Source organism: Notothenia rossii, assembly GCF_949606895.1.
Source record: "Notothenia rossii genome assembly, chromosome: 1".
Classification (NCBI taxonomy): Eukaryota; Metazoa; Chordata; class Actinopteri; order Perciformes; family Nototheniidae; genus Notothenia; species Notothenia rossii.
The window spans coordinates 11436495-11458322 of NC_136912.1; the positions used below are offsets into that span (position 1 = coordinate 11436495).

The following is a 21828-nucleotide window of genomic DNA, read 5'->3' on the forward strand; positions in this document are numbered from 1 at the left end:
CACCTCAGCAATGCCACAGGCTGATTGCCTCCATGCCACGCCGCATTGATGCAGTAATCCGTGCAAAAGGATTCCCAACCAAGTACTGAGTGCATTAATGGACATTTTCAAATGTTTGATTGTGTTTTGCTGTTATAAATCTTTTTTTTTTACTTGGTCTGAGGAACTATTCTAATTTTTTGAGATAGGATTTTTGAGTTTTCTTAAGCTGTATGCCATAATCAGCAATATTAAAATAATAAAAGGCTTGCAATATTTCAGTTGATTTGTAATGAATCCAGAATGTATGACATTTTTGTTTTTTTAATTGCATTACAGAAAATAAAGAACTTTATCACAATATTCTAATTTTCTGAGACAGTCCTGTATAAGTGAAATGGAGATTTGGTGCGTGAAATTGAACTCTGATCCCAGATAGGTTCAGAGTTGAACTCCACGCACCAAATCTCCGTTCCACCTTTAGCTGAGACAAGCTAGCATGAGCAGCTACGATCATCGGCCTCATCACCACACACACACACACACACACACACACACACACACACACACACACACACACACACACACACACACACACACACACACACACACACACACACACACACACACACACACACACACACACACACACACACACACACACACACACACACACACACACACACACACACACACACACACACAGAGCAGTGGTGAGGATCTCAGCCTGCCACTGACGTTCAACCAGAAAACATCGCAAACAGAGATCACAGCTCCTCATATCTTTTCAGAAACTGGACAAAAGTTAAACAAGTACAAACCACAGACTGTCTGTGTCATGGCGAATACAGTCGCTGGTTTATTTATGTCTGTAGGCCGTTGTTATGAGTGTGGAATTAGCATATACAACGTTAGCTTAGCCTGGTCGACCCAATCTCCATTCAGAAAACAAGCATTTTAAAAGGTTTTTCGCCTGCCGTCTTGTCTGCAGACTTGTCAAGCATTAATTCATGGTTTTTACTAAACGGTATCAGTATGTTGTTACTTCGGTATCATTTAGAAACGTGTATTACAATTTAATCACGGTAAAATATGTTCATTTTGTTGTAGTTGTAGCTCCCGAGCCAGCGCGTCTTGTTTGAATGATGCGAGTAAACACAGCTGGCAGCAGCGGTGAAACTCAAGCGATTAGAGCGAAGTCGCGTCCGGTGTGAACGCAGCATTACAACGACCCCTGATAGATCTCGCGAGAATGTGTATAAATATAGATACATTTTCATAACAAAACAATGGGGTTGCTATAGCAATGGTAAATCATTGTTAATAATTATTGTGAGGAATAATTAACATTAACATGTGATCAGACAGTCCTTCACATACAGTAAATTAATATGTATTCTGATTATTATTAATAATAATATTATCATTAAAGGTGAACCGTGCAATTATGTTATTCAGGAAGTTTGTATCAAACAAGTAGCCCTTCGTATTACTCAGTACCCTTGAAGTAGCCCTCGGTGACAAAAAGGTTGGTGACCCCTGCCTTACACAATGTGAAGAGAAATGTTCAAGCAGCGTTTATAAAAAGAAAGTCAATAGAAAGATACCAATGGGGGTTAAGGATCAGCACTTACGTGTAAAATAGAGGGTGAAGCATCTAGAAAGGAAAATTACACCCTGATTAGATGAATGATATGTTCCACTGCGGTCTTCTCTAATGCAGTTACCCTGATAAGCAGCGGAAAGTTTGAAAAGGTAACACGATAACTCGTTTGGAAAGATGCTCCGTACATCTGCCAGTTTTAATTTGTACAATGTGTGGCTTGGCAAGTTATAAAAGATGTGCTCACAGACTGGAGTTAATTACAGGAGACACAGAACGAGTCTCAATGAAAAGCAGGTAATGTGTGTTTAAAGTTTGCCCTTTCATTTTTTGGGGGTTATTTTTATCCCTTCCAATGTCTGGTTTTGTTCAACTTGTGTTTTTTGTGTATATTTCTCTGCACTAGTTGTCTTTATTGTGTCTCTTTCTATTTAAGTTTGTTGGTTTCCCTTTTCCTTACCTGCCCTGCATTCTCATTACACTTTCAACCTCACTTCCGCTTTCAACCTCAAACTGTAAACATTTCTTCAACATGAAAGGCATTTAAAAATAAACAACATCTTACAATTTAGCAATTTCCACCACTTTATGAATGTGTATTTGTTCCCATCCCTGAACAGAGCGATCTAACTAGAAATCCTCATTTTGTCGGCATTATTTGGAAGAAAGGCTCAGGGCTTATTATTATGTACTGTATCTTGTGAACACTGTGGTAGATGATGTGTCATATTTGGTTTCAGTGTGTTCTGTGAGATGTGCTCCTATTGTGGCAGAGACCTCCCCACGGTGCCCCTACCTAATTTGGCTCAAATGAAGGTTGTGTATGGATGTTGACAAGCGTGTCTCAGTTATCTGTGTTCACCATTTCGTTCTTTAACACCCGCATGGGGTTGGCTTACACTGTGCTATAGGGGTGAGTTCTCGTGTGTGTTTTGTCTGTCTATGCATCTGCAAGGCATTTAACACTAAATATAAATCGCATACACTGCAGGGGCCATATCTATAATCACTGTTTAGAAAAACCCATCACTCATATTCCCGGAGTTGGTAGCACAAACATATCCTCTTGTCAAAAAAATATTTGAGTTTTGGGGTTATATTTTTTGAGAATTGTTCACAGAAATAGTTTTGGGGGACCTGCAAGAATTGGAGGGTAACGAAAGGTAGCATTAAATGTATTTTTTGTGTATGCATGTGCTCAGTAAGACAATGATTCATCTAAACCACCTATCTCAAACTCAAGGCCCGGGGGCCAAATCCGGGCCGTGGTGGATTTAATGTCGGCCCACAGGATAATTTTTAATTAGTATTCGATCTGGCCCGCCGGTATATTGCACGCACACCTTCACTCCATCCTGAGGGTTTCCTCAGCTCAGAGCCTGAGCCCAAACATTGATGAACTTGCACCCGAGATGAGATGCCAAGTATCTGGCGTGAACTAGCATCACAGAGCAGCAAACTGAGTTTAAATGGATGTTTCCTTCTGCACTTTCTTTCTTGCGACAACAGGGCATGTTTGGTTTGTTCTTTGAGGGAAATAGTTTTTTTGAAGCTGCTGTTGGCTTGTGGAAAAATCTAATCATAAGAAATGACTCCAGAAAAGCTGCAGATAGAGCCATAAGAAATTAACTGATTATTTAATGTTTAATGTTGTTTTTATAGGCAATAATTTAAGCTTTGTTAGTTCCAGGTTTAATATGTGCAATAAGTTCATTTCAATACGTTTTGCAATAAACATTGAACCAGTCCAGCCCTCGACTAGTACCCATTTTTTTTATTTTGGCCCACTGTGTATTTGAGTTTGACACCCCTGATCTAAACCCTGCTCTAATTATTCAAAGGGCACATGTAGTGTTTGTGGCCAATCTGCAGTCGCTTGATTCTTGTCCCACTTTCCCAAAGAAGAATATATGTGCGGTGGCAAGGCATTTGCAGATAGGGATAATGAATAGCGATAATGAAAATAAATCTGCCACTAAAGTATTTGTTATTGAAACGTTCCTTCCACACACCTGGAGTCTCCCTCTGCAGTGACGTTTTAACTTAACGCACCGACCTGCAGAGAGAATCCTTTTATTTCCTCACCCGAGGGGCCCTGGTTATGGCAGTCCAAAGTTTCTGTGAGAAAAAACAAAACGGGAGGAGCAGGAACACCAGCTGGCTGGAATCCAGCCAGGCTTTATTTATCCTTCAGTTAGCACTGCAAGGCTAGAGCTAAAAGCCTCACTGACTGGGAGACTTTACAAAGGTGGCAGGCCAGAAGACGTTGACACGTCCCTTCACAGATGCCAGCGTTGTGCTACTTACTCCCCGACTCTGACAGCTCTGGTGGAGCTCAGAGAGCGAGGGAGGGAGGGAGGGAGGGGGGAGAGGGCACTGAATAAAATAAGAGAAATAACAGGAAGGAACAGGAACTGTTCAACTCTGTATATCCATATGCCCACCCCCCCCTCTCAACTAACTTCCTCCTGACTGCTTTTCTGTTTTGTTTTTTTGTTTTGTTTTTGTTTTTGTTTTGTTGTTTTATTGCCTGTCCTTGTTTGTCTACCCTTCCCCAAATGTAAAGCGTCTTTGGGTTAGAGAACAGTGCTATAAAAATAATATTTATTATTATTACTATTAAGGAACAAAGTGTTTTTAACTTTATTTGTATTTAGGACATTTATTATTGTTATTTAAGATTTGTAATAGACAGAATCTGCTGAAGGAAAATGGTTGACCATTACAGTTTATCAACATTTAGCTCTTTGTAATTTCAGTCATGCATTTGTGGGAAGTAATAAACTAATGATGCCTATATTGATGTGTATAAAAACACTGCATATTCTATGGAGATGCAGACAAACTTTACACCCAATTTGTTATTGTCGATCCAGAGCCAAAATGATACTTTCCATATAGTGGGGGTGGCAGGAGGACCGAGGCGAACAGACTGTCCTCATGCAGTCACAAATATAGAGTTGTCCACACACTGTATACCCGGACTGTAGGCGCAAACCAGCCTGTCAAGTCCATGTAAACAGACACATCATTAGCTATAAACAGATCCATGTGCTTGCCAGTTTTGGTACTAGAGGGTGTTAGAAAGGCCGTACAAGATGAAAGTTTTTTCAGTAAAGTAGTTTGAAATTGACGCTTACTAGCTTAAGCCTCATAAACATATTATTGTTGATCTACTTTGATGTTTGATGAAGTTTGGACCAATACTTGTTGCTTTTCCTCTCCAAAAACACTAGCTCAGCATAGAACTAGTGCACTGGAGTATTATCATTATTTCCCAAGTTGGTCAGATGGGAAGGTTAAGCCATGTGACTGTTTCCCAGGTTTCAGTGGTTTTGGGATTCAGGGTAAAGTGAGGGAAGTACTGTGAGAGTTTGGATAAATCTGGGTGGAAGAAATCTACTTTGTTATGTTGTTTGAACTTTCAAAACCACCTCAAGTCAAGAAACTGAGCAAGGCTTAATGATTTCGCTGTGGACGTGGTTTACCGGTGCATCAGCGTGTTAGTAGCCTCAGGTCACCGCTTCCTTACCTGAACTGACTAGTGAGTGTTGGATTCACTCATTTGAAACCTCTCCTCTGTGTTTCTCTGCCCATGGCAAACACAACTTCACTGGCAGAACGGATCGATTTCAAACTACCTAAGTTTTAAAGGAGAGGAGCGTATGTTTGTTTTGTGCCTCGTCCACCACAAACAGTGCAGTGCACTTCTGAGACAAACTGCAAGTCAACATTTAGACTACACTCTGAATATTAGCCAACTGAGTGGGATGGCTCTGTCTACAAGACATGGACCACATGACACATCACAGTGCGATTATCTTGGCGAAAACATGCCATTTTTGATAAATAACGAAAAATATCAGACTTGTTTTTGAGCTCTATTTGACATTTCAAGTACATAATTGTCATTCCCGGAAAACAATTATAAACGTATTCCGTGAGAATGAAAAAACGTTCTGTTGCCATGATAAATGTGAGGTTGGAGAGGCCTCCCTTGTGCTTGTTGTCGGTTGTTTTGACAAGTCCAGCGAGCCGAGGCAATGTGAAAAGGCTGAGGGTCTCCATTCAGACACTCTGGCATGTTACAACACATAACATATTGGCTTAGGGGCAACACAATTCTTCTAATAGCTTCTTTTCTACCAGGAATAACGACGTCATGCTATTTAAGGGAAAACCGACAAAGTTCTCTTTAGCTTAGTTCTGTTAATGGAAAGAAGGGAAGAACAGGACTAATTGGAAAGAATGAATAAGGTGTACTTTTAACATAACACCAACTTGTGTACATCGGTTCGTTACAGGGTTCAAATGCATTTTAATATTGGTTTCTTAGAGGAAATTATAGGAGACAATGGGATCTGGAACAGAAGTGTTTGTGGCTCACGTTTCTCTGCATATAGGGCCAGAAAGATCATTTTAATTCATGATAACTGTGTGCCTCCTAAGCTGAATATTATTCATTATCACACCTAAACACATTTTAGTGTAATCAAGCAAATCTTTGAATTTCCGACATTGTGACCACCTACTATGAATTCTCAATATGTGGTACATTATCTCTCAAATGACTATTACGGTAATTAATTGACAAACCATTTTAGCCATACCCGAATGCTTTCAGATATTCATTGTCAAACTGTGTTGATTTGATGCCCTTTCAATGTGTAACAGAGAAGTGAGTAATTGGATTTGTCTGGAAGAAACAGACTGATGTCTCAGTTGGTTGTTTGCACATTTTTCAACAAAACAGTGTCGACAAATTAAGTATGTGCTCTGACCTGAGAGAAGGGACCCTGGGAGTTTGGTAATTATGCAGACCTCTCGCCTACAGCCACGTCTGGACATGTTTTGACAGACATTCCAAAATAGTTGAAGGATACACAGCGAGATTTTTTTCCTCTCGTCTTCGTCTTCATTACCTTTTCTTTCTCTTGTTATCACAGTCTTACGCAAACACATTGAGACATTTCTGCGTCTGCTGCTGTGGAAGCACATATTTCCTTTCTGACAACTTGTCAACAGTTTGAGCTTTAAGTTTTTTTTCTTCTTCTTTTTGGATCAACAGCATTATATTGAGTTTCTGCTTTGTCTATTCAAAACACTGCCTGAAAAGGACTCAATTTTCGAATTCTCTCCCGTTATTAATTACTGCCAGCACTCTGCAAAGATGGGACAAAGTTATTTCCTCATGCTTCCGTTCATAATTGCAAATCTTTCTGCACTAGCGCATACACAACGACAACATAAGTCAATCTTCATATTATGACGAAGACATTGCAAGATGCCTGCAGTAGTCAATGCCAAGTTAGAAATGAAGCTCTGCCAGATAGATATTGTGGCCGTTCATGAAAACATCATGTTGAAGGTGCCTTTAAATCTAGGGAGCTGTGAGAAATCATTTTGGGGTCCCTCTACAGAAAGGATTGTCATGCAAAGGAAATCCAGTTCTAGAGAGTATTGTTGAAATGTGTCATAGTCTCATTTAGTTATATTCCGTCATTGTAAGCGTGTTGCCTTGGCTCACTGTGGCTGTGACCCTGTGGCTTCTTCACACATGTAACACACGTCTGCTGTTCAAATGTGAGGTTCAAGGCTTTTATTTGTCATACGTACATAGCTACAGTATAGTTATGTCGATGAAAATCTAAGGTCACAGGCTCCATCAACAACTAAATAAAACAGAAACAGAAAAAATAGTGCAAATAAATACAACGAAAATTGTGAAATAGTGCAATTAGGGTGTTACTGTGACAATTATCAGGCGAATACCATATGGATGTTACAGTTTGCAATTACCTTGAAATGTCTGTCTTTTGTTCCCATTTGGTTGACAGAAATGGAAATGACTTGCTCATGGTCAGATCCCTTTAGCACAAGCTGCTGCAGACATCTGTCCTTTCAGCTAAAATAGATTGATTCTGTTGAATGCTTTAACTCTAATAAAATAACACAACCTTGTTTTTTACTTTTGTATTTGCTCAAAAGGTGATTCAAATTACGTAAACACCGTATTTGATTAAGTACAGTTTTTCTATTTGTTGGCTTAAATATTTTTTTAAAGGCAAGGCAAGTTTATTTATATAGCACCTTTCAACGAAGGCAATTCAAAGTGCTTTACAAAAAATGAAAGACATTAAGACAATGGCATTTAAAATCAGTCATTAAAAACCAAAGATAATAAAAGAAACATTTAAAAGAAAAAATACATGGATAAAAGTTACAGAGCATTCTAAGATATGAATAGTTCAATTAAAAGCAGCGGCAAAAAGAAAAGTCTTCAGCCTGGATTTAAAAGTAGTCAGAGTTGCAGCGGACCTGCAGGTTTCTGGGAGTTTGTTCCAGATATTTGGAGCATAATAACTGAACGCTGCTTCTCCATGTTTAGTTCTGACTCTGGGGACAGAAAGCTGACCCGTCCCTGGAGACCTGAGAGATCTGGATGGTTCATAATTTAGCAGGAGGTCAGAAATGTATTTTGGGCCTAAACCATTCAGTGCTTTATAAACCATCAGCAGTATTTTGAAATCTATTCTTTGACACACAGGAAGACAGTGTCAAGACTTCAGAACAGGAGTGATGGGATCCACTTTCTTAGTGTTAGTGAGGACTCGTGCAGTAGCGTTCTCAATCAGCTGCAGCTTTCTAATAGATTTTTTTGTGAGACCTGTGAAGACACCATTACAGTAGTTTAGTCTACTGAAGATAAAAGCATGGACAACTTATCCAAATCCTGCTGTTCAAACTCAGGTCCGAGTCCATGACTACACCTACATTTCTGGCTTTATCTGTTGTTTTGAACATTGCAGACTGAAGCTCAGCGCTAACTTTTATACGTTCTGCCTTGGCTCCAAAAACCATTGCCTCAGTTTTATCTTTGTTTAATTGGAGAAAGTTCTGACACATCCAGTCATTGATTTGTTGAATGCACTTACTCAGTGTTTGAATTGGAGCATAGTCTCCTGGTGAAATTGATACGTACATTTGTGTGTCATCCGCATAGCTATGGTAACTTATTTTGTTGTTTTTCATTATCTGAGCCAGTGGTAGCATGTAGACGTTAAAGAGAAGAGGCCCCAAGATGGAGCCTTGAGGAACCCCACATGTCATGTTTGTCAACTCAGATGTGTATTTACCTATAGAAACAAAGTTGTTTCTGTCCTTTATGTAGGATTCAAACCAATGTAGAACTGTTTCCGAAAGTCCCACCCAGTTTTCTAGTCGGTCGAGTAATATGTTGTGGTCAACAGTGTCAAACGCAGCACTGAGATCTAATAATACTAACAACTAGTTCTGCCACTGTCTGTGTTTAAGTGGATGTCATTGAAGACCTTTACAAGAGCAGTCTCAGTGCTGTGGTTTGGAAGAAAGCCTGACTGGAACACATCCAAACAGTTATTTAAATGCAAGAAATTACTCAACTGTTGAAAAACAACTTTTTCAATGATTTTACCTAGAAATGTCAGGTTTGATATGGGCCTGTAATTAAATTAAAGGCTTTTTTGTGCTACTGACCTTTTCCTCCAGTACTATCTGTACAAGTAGACAATGCACACAATTTAATTACAATTAAATAGTGTTGCCACATCAATTGAAACTCCATTGGGTTTTAAGGAGTTCACTAAACATTATCAATGTCATACAGTGAAAACACATTTTTCTTTTCAAAAGTTATGAAAATAGTTTTTTTTTTCTCGTTTGTCTAAGCCACTGCCATTATATGTAGCATTTTGTTAAACCTTTAGCTTTCTTTGTAGCCACATCTGTCAGAAAATGAGTAATTCATATCACTTTAGTTCCTGTGCTCCAGGCACTTTTGTTTATTAGGTGGTAAGGAGCACTCTTTATTTATGTTAGTAGGTGTGCTCCTGCGGTAGTAGCAGTTCAGCACTTCAGGGAACAGCAGTTTGCACTCTTCCAGTCACATAAAGGAAATATAGCACACTCTCTAACTTTAGGCAGTTAAACGGGAGTTATGGTTGCATTAGCCAGACTTTCATTTGGGGACTGACACATCCACATCTGAGCTAATGTGAGAATCAAATATTTATTTCATCCGCTACAAAAACACAGTGCTGCTGAAGGAGTCGAGTGTCGAGCACCAGTTTGCGTTTTTTAAGCCCCCTAGCCATGCTAACAGCTCCCACGCCAAACTTACATTTGTTTTATGACACGCTGGGATGTTTTGAGCAGCTGCCAAGAGGAGAAAACATTGTTATTGTTCCTCGGAGAGACAGGCCAACTTGAGCCTTTGTGAACCGACACACTGGGACATTCATGACTTCTTGAGAAGGCTCCAGTCATCCGAACATGATATGATCATAAGAGCAGCAGAAGATAATGATCCCCTACACCTTCCTGTTTCTACTTCACTGAACCATTATGGTGTTCCTGTATATGAGCAAACATATTCGCAGTGCTTGGATACGGCCTGATTCTGCACGACCTGACATGTACAAATGTGCTCGTGACATGTGTGAAACTCAATGCAAAGGTTCAGTCTTTATAGAAACCTTACTTGCCTCAGATACTAAACACATACTCATCTCTTTTTCCATCTAGTGAGGCTTTTCAAAGTTGATTTATTGGCTTGTTCTTTTGCTTTTTTGTTTTTTATTTAATTGGATCTAATCTCTGAAAAGTATTAACTCATTAAAACACCATTAGAGTTGCCTTCTTCTAGAAGAGCATGAACATCACTGCATTAAAGGATAAACCACATTCTTATTTATGTTACAACCCCATATTTATATATATATATGTACTGTTATATATAATCGTTACGAGATAGTGCTTGACTGTCAATTTCATGAAAGAAAATGTATTATTACCCCGCACTAACAGCTGCCCAAACAGTTTACTATATATATTGAATGTCAAACTTCAAAGCAGTATTTTATATGAGCTTAAATTAATATTAGAGATGACCATTTCCAGCACCTGGTTGATTTATTCAACATAAATTATATCAAAGTTGGCTTTATTCAATCTTTTTCTTGTGCAAACATACATTATTAAAAGAGATAATCTTTGACCCATGTAAGAAGTTTCTCTGCAACATAAGTTGTTTTGGCCATCTTCTAACATGACACCCTGTGACACCACATTTCTCGGTGGTTGACAGATGACTCTGTCTGGGACATTTTTGTGGTAAACACGTCTGGAGTCGTTTCCGTCCGTCAGGAATGTATTTCTTCCTTGACAGCAAACACGTAACAGGAGCCTACAGAAAACTCCTGTAGGTATACATGACTCTTTTGGGTCTGCCTATAACCCTGGAGTTCACAGTATAGATGGACTTAAACAATCTTTTAATGTCTAACAATATATTGCAACACACTTTTAAACTAACACGCTCACTCTTTAACAAAAAAGCTTGTTCTTTCTCTGTTCAAAGATGGCATGTTATTTTGTCAAAACACTATGTTTATCCTCAAATGTAATTCCACCACCATTCTTTTGAAATATTTTGCCCACCATGCCAATAACTAGAGTTAGCAACCATTTTTCAAAACGAACATGATCTAAATTTGAATCTTAGACCAGCTGCATATATGTATTTTGTAGTTTTGCACCAGCATATCCTCTGAGAGGTGTTAGCTGTCGGATCCTGTAAACCCCATCCTCCACCCCCCGCCCCACCGCAATGTGTTTACATTTTAATCTGCGTGATGGACCTATTCGATAAGGCTGTGGGCATTTCTGCAGCATCAGGGGAAAAGAGACAAGCTCAGGGCTCAGTGCCAGCAGCGAGACGTGGTAGGCACTTTTTAGGAGTAGAGGACACCGGGCTAATGGATCCTCATTCTCCCCTGAGCTGTCGATGCTTGTTTTCTCTTCACTGAGCATTGAGAGATGTCAAGGCAGCTGCAACCCGCTAGAATAACAGAAAACTCGTCTCTCAAGAACTCTTACTGGTTCAGTCATCTCTGGCTTTGTGCCAGTAGTTATTCCGGATTGGATGACGCCGTTCCCCTGTTCACTAACACCAGCAACATCAGAATATTCTGTTTTCAGGTTATCAGCCTGTGACAGGAGGTTAAGTGCAGAAGTGTTTCGGGAGATAATGGCAGAGCGCGCCATCAGATTCCGACCATCGTTACACTTCGGCAGAGGAGGTCAGGAAAACGTCAACTAGAACATGGACGATTCATTTTCAATTGCAGAGGAAGGCCTGAATTGTGCCCAGCCGAAATGTAGGAAAGAAAGAAATGTCTCCATAATGCCTGACTAAAAATCTAAAACTGATTCTGTGGACCTTTTTTAACCCTTTGAGGTGGTTTTCTTGAAGTATCTTTGTAATTACATTTTTCTATAATTTCATATTCCAGCTATTCCTCAAAAAACATGTTTTGGATATCATATAATTTACATTTTAAGAAATTGTAGTTTTTGTATTAATACCCGAAGCTTCCATAAGTGGGTCAAAAATGACCCGCATGCATTTTCTATGGAATCCTTTGGGAAAACTTTTTTTTCAAAATGTAAAAAAAATGTCTAAAATGATAAATTGTGAAAAATTAAATATAACATTTTTCTAGTGTGAACCAAAAAGATAATACTAAATATTATACAAGTGATTTTTCTTAACCAAAATGACCAAAATGGCATAAAAACACACATTATTCTAATACGGGTCCTTTTTGACCCACTTATGGAAGAGTGTAGGGTCCAGTCACTCGTGCATCTAAGGGTTAAATCCAAAATAACTTGTATGACTGTATGTAGCATGACAGTTGATATGCAGACACATAGCAGTCTCTGTGGACCTTTATGTACACTGCAAAACTTATCTTATGGGTTTTTTCTTTGTTTAGAATTACTATCTTCAAACAAAACAATGGACCATCTCTGGACATTTGTATTGAAGTTTGGATTTGAAACAAAGAAAATAATCTTTGCACGTTGGTGTATTCATTTATCGGTTTTGCGTGTTCCAACATAATACGATTTTACTATTCAATAACGGCTGGCCAAACACTGTATTTTTCCTTTGCCAGTGTTTTCCGCTGTTATTGTTTGTGTAACACAAACAGAGGATTATATTCCATGTTGCCAAAATTCAGTTTGAAAAGACTCTTTGAATGCAGATTTTGACTTTCTGTAACGTAAGCATAGCTCGACTAAATGTCGTCTCAGTTCTCACTTGTTCAAAGATCAATTCATGCATGATTATTAGCATTTTCAAACTTGGCTTGATGCTAAAAGAAGACAACGTCTGACTAATTGCTGAAACATTAGAGCCCACCCTCTCTCTTGTACAGCTTGAGTAATGACAGAGGAGGAGAGTTGAGCTAATGTCCACCTGTCAAAAACTATTCTTCCTAGCGGATCATTTGGGTTTGGCTACATGACAGTTGCATACAGTTTCTGTCACACTTGTGATTGCTGCGTCTGTTTTATAAAAGGGGTTGGAAGATAGTTGGGATGCATGAAAAGATGTCGGTGAAAGAATCACAGGAAAGACAAGCCTCTCTACGTCTGAGCTCTCCGCGAATTACACGGTTTGTGATTGTTTTCGTCTCACAAGTTCGGGTTCGGATCAAACTTTTGAGGATTCCTTGTCAAAACTGCGTCGTTTCATTATTGTAGCTCATAAACTGAATATACAGGCGGTGGTTGTGTTATTGTCGATTTAAGGTAATTGTTCATGTCACCTTGATGCTTGTTCTTAAGCTGGGAACTTTGGCGACGTGTTATGATTTTGATTATTGGAAAGATAGACTATCCTTCAATAAGAAATTGTGCCTCATGTCTTGCATGAAGAACACTTTTTACTCTGGCTGCTAGGACATTGATAACTGTGACAGAGAGACATTACAGCTGCGTTGAATTGATTTCCTATTGATTGGTCACAGCCGCTATCTGCAGATGTACACAGCAAAGGTTCAATTACACAAACCCTCACAAACAAGCCACTTATGGATGTTCCTTTTGTGCCTTCATTAGGATTTGACATTTACTTTAAATCCCTTTACGACCATTCTATGGATTAGCTCACAATTGTGTACAAACATTCAGAGATCCAAGAAGAGGATTCCTTAACGGCCCGTCCACACAGCAGCGTTAAAAAAATCTTCCAACGCTTCTGCCCATTCACTTTGAATGGGGTGACGTCACTTTACCTCACTTTTCGCCGAAAAGCATTGTGGGAAGCAAAGCAGAGATTTCCAGGCATCTCTCAGGATTCAAAAGTTGAGCAATGTTCAACTTTTGAAGGAGAGGTGGAAGCATCAGACAATCAAATCCCGTTTATGCAAATCAAATTATTTTTCCTAACAAAATTATTGCGGTAGCAAATCACCCGGTTCTTTATGACCAGTCCCTATTTACTTACCGGGATACAAACCGGAGGAACCAGGCATGGAGGGAGGTGGCAGAGACAGTGGGTGAAACTGGTAGGTTTTCGCCTGTTTGGAGAGTTTATATCCAGTTTACTTCGTTTTAACATTGCTATTGCTTTGTATGTCGGGGGCGGGAGATTCATGTGATTGGTTGTTGGTCGCGTTGCTCGCAAAAAATCCCCAAGCTTCAGATACGCCCACCTCCAAGATTTTCTTTCGCTGCTGTGTGGACGTACCGTAACACGTTGGCGATCCTCTGACTTTTCCTTTAGTGCCACCATGATGTTCAAATGTGTGGTTTTGAGTCTAATAACTCAGAAACTCTTGGAAGACTTGCCATCAAATTTGGTACAGACATTCATGCCCCATCTAGCAGCATCGTGAGGAACAAAAATGCATTGTGTCCATTTTGTGTTTAGTGCTAATTAGCAAATAATGGCATGCTAACAAGCTGAACTAAGATGGTGGAAATGGTTAACATTTTAGCTGCCAGCTGTCAACATGTTATAATTGAGCAATATCTATGTGCGTTTTAGCTTCAATACCTTGAGGACAATCTATTTTTCAAAAGCATATGTTAAAGTAGATCGTGCCACAAACGGACTGCGTTTGCTATTTGAAAGAGTGGGGATAGCTGTTGAAAAATGCATTCAGAACTCTCATCAATGAATGTAATCATCCTCTCTCAGCTTTCTGTCTGGCGAGAGGATTGCAATTCAGTGCAGAGATCCTCTCGAGACGCATTTTGATGAAGTCTCATGAAGACCCTGGGGGAGGTGCTTTTCTGCGAGTCGTGTCTCTGTGACCTTCTTTGCAAAAAAGACATCTTGGAGCATTACCTCTTGGGCTCATTACCTGAATCCACTGCCTGTTAGGCAAGGGACTTGGTCAATGAATACATCTACTCTGGAACTTCATACATCTCATACAGCATTATGAATTCAGTTCACAGGTAACAGCATCTTTCTGACCCATCCTCTAGTGACTTTGAAAAAGTAAGATAATATCCAGATTGTATACCATGTTAGAGTAATACAGTAAAATACTTTTGACTTCTACAGGTACAGGCACACGTGGCAGCAAGTTAAGATCAACAAGTTACATTTTTAACAATCAGTTTATCCTCAGTTTGAGCTGCGTTTTCTTTTTTTTAATATGTGATTCATTTGTGACATTGTCAAACACAGAAAACATACATACATAGACCCTCGCATGTACAATAAAGGGAGTAAAAGAGACCATTCTACCAGGGTCAACAATACCAAAGAAAATAAAAACAGACCGTAACCACAAAAAATGACATTGAAACAAAAAATAATAATAACAATAAAATCAACATAGTGTATACAAGACATTCTAAGGCAAGACACTTTGAGCTATTTTAATTTAAAATAAACTATGAACAAATGTATGTTTGCAAGATGTAGATGTAGGACCAATGCCCACTTATAGTGCAAAAGGTGTATGGATTATCCTTTGTTGAATACAAAGTCTGTGTGTGTGGGTGTGATCGACTGTGAACTTCTACTCCAACAAGACTTTGTTTGGAGAAAGGTCACCACAGCTAAAGGTCAAACGCATCAGATACGTAATGCTGAGTGGGTGGGCGCAGACGAGCAAACCTACAGTTGACCTCTTCCTTTGTTTTCAATTTCATTTTCTGATGTGCTTTCAAGGAAAAGATACAAAGTGAGAGAGGTCTTGAGAGTGGGTTTGTGTAATTGCTTTGAATTCACTCAGATAACAGATAGAACAATTTAGAGAATACTTCACACTTCAATATAATGGCACAAGTAACAAGAAGTGTGTTTCATCGCATAAAATGAGTTTGACCTTCAAGACGGCTATAATCAGGAATAAAAGCTTGAAGAATTTAATTGGTGCTGCTTGCCCAAGCCAATTGACACACAGTTTAAATTGTCGCGCATTAAAGGAGACTTTTTCAGGTTCATATTGTATTTAGTGTCTCTACTGTGACATGTGTCCTCGCTTTAATGTGCTGTGGCACCTCTTTTCACCCTCTGTCTGAAACCAGAGCCCAGTCTGCTCTGATTGGTTAGCTGGCCGGCTCTGTTGTGATTAGTCAACCGCTTAGAGATGTCCCGCCCCTTAGCCTATATCAGGGACGCTGTGTTTGAGCGGTATCCAATAGGAACGCAAGGGTTACATAGTGATGTCACTATGTTCCAGAAGTAAACAAAGGAGTTTAAAACCGAGCTAAAAGTTGCTACTTTAAAAGTACACACTGGGAGGCAGTATGACTTTATTCTCTGCTCAGGACAACATTACTTCACTCTATATGAATAGTTTTACTGGTTTAATAATGTTCGGAATTTCTTTTTTCAAACGTTTTAAAGTTTTCTATTTCACATCAGAAGTTTGAGTCTTAAATGGATAATTTGCAATCTTACTTTGTTTGGATGTTCTATTCTTCCTCACTAAGCTTTGTCTTTGATTCCCATTTCTATTTCTGCCCACTGCAATTAAAATCTAAATGTGTTCGGATGCATCAAAAAGCCTTCAAACTGAAGCCCCTCTGGAGCCACGGACACATAGAAGTGCCTGCGCCTGTGTGAATGACTAATACAAATCAAGCACGTAGTCTTCTCCATTTCCTTCCTGCTGTTTTTCTGTATTTAAATGAATCCCTCACTTTCTTTATTGTGCTCTCCCTACAACTGGGATCAGTTCAATAACAGCCAGCATGAGATCCTGAATAATGACCCTATAAAATATCCTATTCTTGTCTGGAGAATGAAAAGTCCTTCTTCCGCTCTCTACCTCCCCTGGTGTCGTATACAAAGCAGAGTGAGCGAGAGCGTGTAGGAATAATATTTTGTCTGATACTTCAGTGAGAGAATGAGTATGGGGTAAATGAAACAATCACCCCCCAGATTTATGGACCGGAGATAGCATCTGCGCAGCGTGACACCGGCTCACTGCCGATGCACCGTGCTAGAAGAAGGGTGATGAAGATGCCGGAGACTGAAATGTGCTCTGAGTTAATGGGGTACACACACTGATCGCATAGCAACAGAAAGTTCTGCCACAAACAAAGAGGACACTTTCCGGCCCTGAGGCACGCTTTTGATTATGTTGAATGATTGTTTGCTCTCCCTCGTTGGCAATCGCCTGGAAAACTTGCTGACGACGGAGTGGAGGTTTTTGTATCTGTGCGGTATAAACAATACCTGAAATGGCTGCTTGTTCAATCCTAATCTGAGCAGTTGTGTGGAGGGAACTTTTGCCCGCTGACGGAAAAGAAAAAGAACGCATTAGAGTAACGAATAAAAAGGTAGTGTGTATTAATAGATTTTAAATGGTCAAATATTAGCACCGTTTATAGTATATCTGTGTAGGTGTATAGAGCCTATAGATGAAAGCACCACGTCCGGCAGTGACTAAGTGCTGCTCGCCCCTATGTTGAATATTGCCTTTTCGTAAGAGATTTTGTTAATGGGGGGATGGAGAGATTTCATTTTTATCATACACGTATTCTGACGTGTTATGTTGTTCATTGACTGAACTCAACCTACCAATACATACAAAAAAAACAAAGTAAGCAACAGTTAAAAAAGCAATACAGTGGGAAAACAGATGCCAATAAACACAGATGCTATGAAGAAAAGCTCATATGTTTTGGGTTTAACAGAAAAGTCTGTTCATAAAAGTGTCTTAAAAAGATTTAGCAGGACTAATATCCTCAGGCATATTCATAAGAAAATAGTTTTCTTTCATGTCAGAGTTGTTTTTTCTCACTTCCAATGGACTTTTCCTTTGAACTTTCCTTTTAAAAAACACCTGTTGCTTTCCACTTTGTGCTCTTTTGCAGGGAAAATGTCAAACATCCGTGCCGTCAGGAAGAGGCAACAGCTGAATAACTTGGTTGCCATGGTTACGGAGATAGCCAGGCCCGGGTACACGGTGGTGGATTTCTGCAGTGGGACGGTACGTGGATTCATCCATCAGTGAAGCTATGCACGCGCATTTATCACCGCTCCAACTGATGGATACATTATACGGCTGGTCCATTAGCAGCCAGCTGAAAGGAGCGAAGCCTCAAATTCCCTCCTGTTTTTCTCTTTAAATGACTTGTGTTGTTGGCCGTTGAACACAGACGGACTGGTAATTACCCTCATATAAATGCACGCTCAGAGCGATGGCGCCGCATGGCGAGAGGGTCAATACTTAGTTGGAAAGGGCAGCACTAATCATAATTCCATTCATGACCCCTTTGATGGTTGCTGTTTTCACAGTGTGTGCATTTTCATTTGTTTCCTCTTTCTTCGTGCCGTTTCTCAGGGCCACCTTGGCATTGTTCTGGCCCACACACTTCCAGATTGCCAGGTAATGTGTGTGTGTGTGTGTGTGTGTGTGTGTGTGTGTGTGTGTGTGTGTGTGTGTGTGTGTGTGTGTGTGTGTGTGTGTGTGTGTGTGTGTGTGTGTGTGTGTGTGTGTGTGTGTGTGTGTGTGTGTGTGTGTGTGTGTGTGTGTGTGTGTGTGTGTGTGTGTGTGTGTGTGTGTGTGTGTGTGTGTGTGTGTGTGTGTGTGTGTGTGTGTGTGTGTGTGTGTGTGTGTGTGTGTGTGTGTGTGTGTGTGACGTATCATTCAATTTGGTTGCTGGGAGACGTGACTTGACTCTAGACTGGTAACCTTTAAACGGCATTTATCATTATTTTTGACATTTAAAAAGAGATTAGTAGGTAAAGTATTAGATCTATTTTTAATGATAAAGTGATTATTATCAGTCATGAAATGCTTCCTGTAGTGTTCTTGAAAAGGTGATGAGAGTTGAACTGGCCATATAAATCATGTTTCTTTATTAATTGTACAAATAAATCATTTTATTTTATGTTTGTCATCTTATTCTAGTCTATTCATTTTTGAGGGGTGTATTCATTCATTATTTTTCCATAAATCTGTGTTTTTATGTTGCCACGTATGAAAAAGTTGCAATCACATGCAGCTGTGTTGTTTCTGTTTTTATTCAAGGTGATCCTCATAGAGAACAAAGAGGAGTCGTTGGTCCGAGCCCAGCGTCGTGGAGCTGAGCTCGGTCTGAAAAACATCGGCTTCATTCAGGCGAATCTGGACTACTTCACCGGACCCTTTGAGATTGGGGTGAGCAAACTGTTGCTATTAACACAAAGAAAAAGGTGCCTTTGCATCAATTGTGTCTCTATTTGATTGATATAGGTCCTATAGGCAACATGGTAACCATTTAAAGTGATTTGGCTAATTTGTTAAAGGTCCCCTATAATAGTGTTTTTCATCAATATATTACAGGTCTCAGATATATACAGAACATGTCTCTGATTGGCTGACACACCAAACAGATCATTGCAGCATTACCCATAATCCCCTCTGTTTCAGCCCTGTTTCCAAAGTGCTGATTCTCTGTCTGTTACTTTAGATGAAAATAAGGAGCCCCTCCCCACCCCCCTCTGAGAGATATTTGGTTACAAAGAACTCTAGGAGGAGATTTAGGTGATAAGGTGGGAGGGGGGTTACCTTGGTTGCTGATTGGCTAATGGTTACACAAGCCAAAAACATCGTTATGACATCATAAAGTGGCCAAAATCTGATCAGCTCATTTTCAGACAGGTTTTACTTTTTATATAAATGGATCAGGACAACAAGAGAGAGAATCTTTGTTCCTGAAACTTTCAGAATGTCTTTACACAGAGGGGACACATGTTGATGTAGAGGAGACATGGACAAGTGGATTTTGCATAATAGGTGAACTCTAATATTAATTTGAAAGCACTGCGCTCAAATGCAATGTGAAACTTGTTTGTGATGGTCAAATTAAACCATAGCCATAACTGGAAAATAAAATCATCGGGTAGTCACAATATTATCTGAACTTCACCCTGTTTTTCAATCAGTATTAAATAGCAGCACTGATTTAAGTCCTTTGTGTTCAATGTCGTTTGCATTGTTAAACTGTAATCACAACCCAATTTAGAATCACCACATTAAATATGTTTTAATGCAAATCACATTGCTTTTCCACACTCAAAGTAGCTCTCTAAAAGACCAGTGAAAATATTGTTCGGACACAAAGGAAATGCTATTAGCGACGACATGGAGTGTGCAAACTCTAAAGCTTAAGACGCACAATTTATTTAATCCATTGCAATACAGAAAAACAAGCCACTGTAGTCCCATTGTGCTCAGTGTATATGTGCTCGTGTTATTGAGTTACATGGCAAAGACTACATGTTGACGTCAAAATTCTGTAATAACCTCATCAACGTGGCAGTCATCCAGTTCCATGTTGCTACAGTTTATCTAAAGGTTAGGAGGATGTTCGTAGGCATCGTTGTCAAATCAGCTCCCATCATCTGACATGAGCAACATTATATTTTATTTAAATAGGTTAATAATGATTATTTCGCCAAGACCCGGTTCTTCGTATTTCTGTTGATCAATTTCAAGACGTTTGATTTACACTTCATAAACTCTGCCACAATCCCAATGTCACTGCAATGTTTCTGATCGTTGTATATATTATATGATTAATATTTGAGAGAAGTAACATTTAATTCCCTGAGCTTTTTCCGGAAACTGTAAATGCCAACGTTCAATTATTTGTGTCAGTTAAGCTTGGGTGGCTTTTTATTTTCTGAAGGCTAGCTTTTAATCAGAAGCCTTTTAGTGTTCTGCACTTCAGTCGAGCGGCGTGTGTCACGAGTTACCTCTCATTATCGCAAAGCCAAAAGGTAGTTTTACTCAGAAATGGACGGGCAAAGCTAAAGTAATGGTTGCCAGCTGAAGTTTCTTAGTTACCTTGACCATGTCACGCTTTTATATCTTAATTCATCACACACATTTACAGCAACAGAATCTCCCAGCAATGCAGTTCTGCCTGTTTGTGTTTAAGCTTAAAGAGCATCTTGCAGGTTTTTTTTTTTTCTCCATTTATGCTTAAACTTTCTTGAAAATTACAATTAAAAAAGTGAATGTAGGATTTGATTTGTTTTACGAGACATAAGGGCAGGAAAAGCAGGGAAAGCAGCAATTTTGAGCTCAGCTCTTAAAAACGGCTTTTTTTTAAGGTCATACGTCAAACGCGTCATATTACATCACACAGGGGACACATCTCCGCCCTCTGACCGCGGGTATAGTTAGTAGTTGCGTTGAGTAGAGCGGTTGTGTTTTAAGGAGCTGGTATTTTTCGGTAGCTTTACATTGTATTTCACCATTTGTAATCATGGTGCAGTATTGTGTTTGTGCAGGTTGCACAAATACCAGCCTGTCAGGACATCGAGTCCACAGTAAAAAGGACCGGAGCTAGCGTTCGTTCCTGGGTGCGTTGTGCATCCACCTCCCTGCAGCACATACTCTCCACAGCTTTATCAGGAAACCGCATTACATCTCTCCCCCCCCCTTCGCTGCTCTCTCTCTCTCTCCCCTCCGGTACACGGCACCGTAAGACGTAGTGTGGAGTTGCATTAGGTAACGCTGTGGTGGCTGTACTGCTCCAGCCGTCTCCTTTGTGTTTGTTTGTTTCCCCCTGTCTGTGTTGTTTGTGTGGGCTTGGTGGCTGTCACTCCTGGCTCCCGACTCAACCTCCACTCACCTGCTCCAATCAGCTCTGCACCCTCCCCGACTACACACCTGCTTTCCATCAAGCCATTTAAAACGGCATATCAACGGAGGCTCCACAAGATCGTCAAGTATCGCGTCTCTCCTCCAGTACACAGCACCGTAGTGTGGAGTTGCATTAGGTAACGCGAGATACGGCTGATACTTGCGCATTAGTTTCTGTTATGGATCAGTATCAACAGTCCTGCCAGTAACGTTACTATATTATCAATACTACTTTAGTTATAGCCTGATATATGATAGCTAACTTCACAATGTTGTGATGTGACGTTAGCTAACATTCTGTAGCTA

General features: G+C 39.8%; 1 protein-coding gene across 2 annotated transcripts in view; it reads left to right on the forward strand.

The window, feature by feature from the left end:
* Positions 1-21828, forward strand: part of gstcd (glutathione S-transferase, C-terminal domain containing) — a 68524-nt gene that overhangs the window by 27799 nt on the left and 18897 nt on the right. For both annotated transcript variants that reach the window (XM_079656219.1, XM_079656218.1), the window contains exons 6-8: positions 17759-17874; positions 18229-18273; positions 18919-19047. In XM_079656219.1, coding sequence (XP_079512345.1) covers positions 17759-17874; positions 18229-18273; positions 18919-19047 — 290 coding nt within the window. The remainder of the gene's footprint in view (positions 1-17758; positions 17875-18228; positions 18274-18918; positions 19048-21828) is intronic.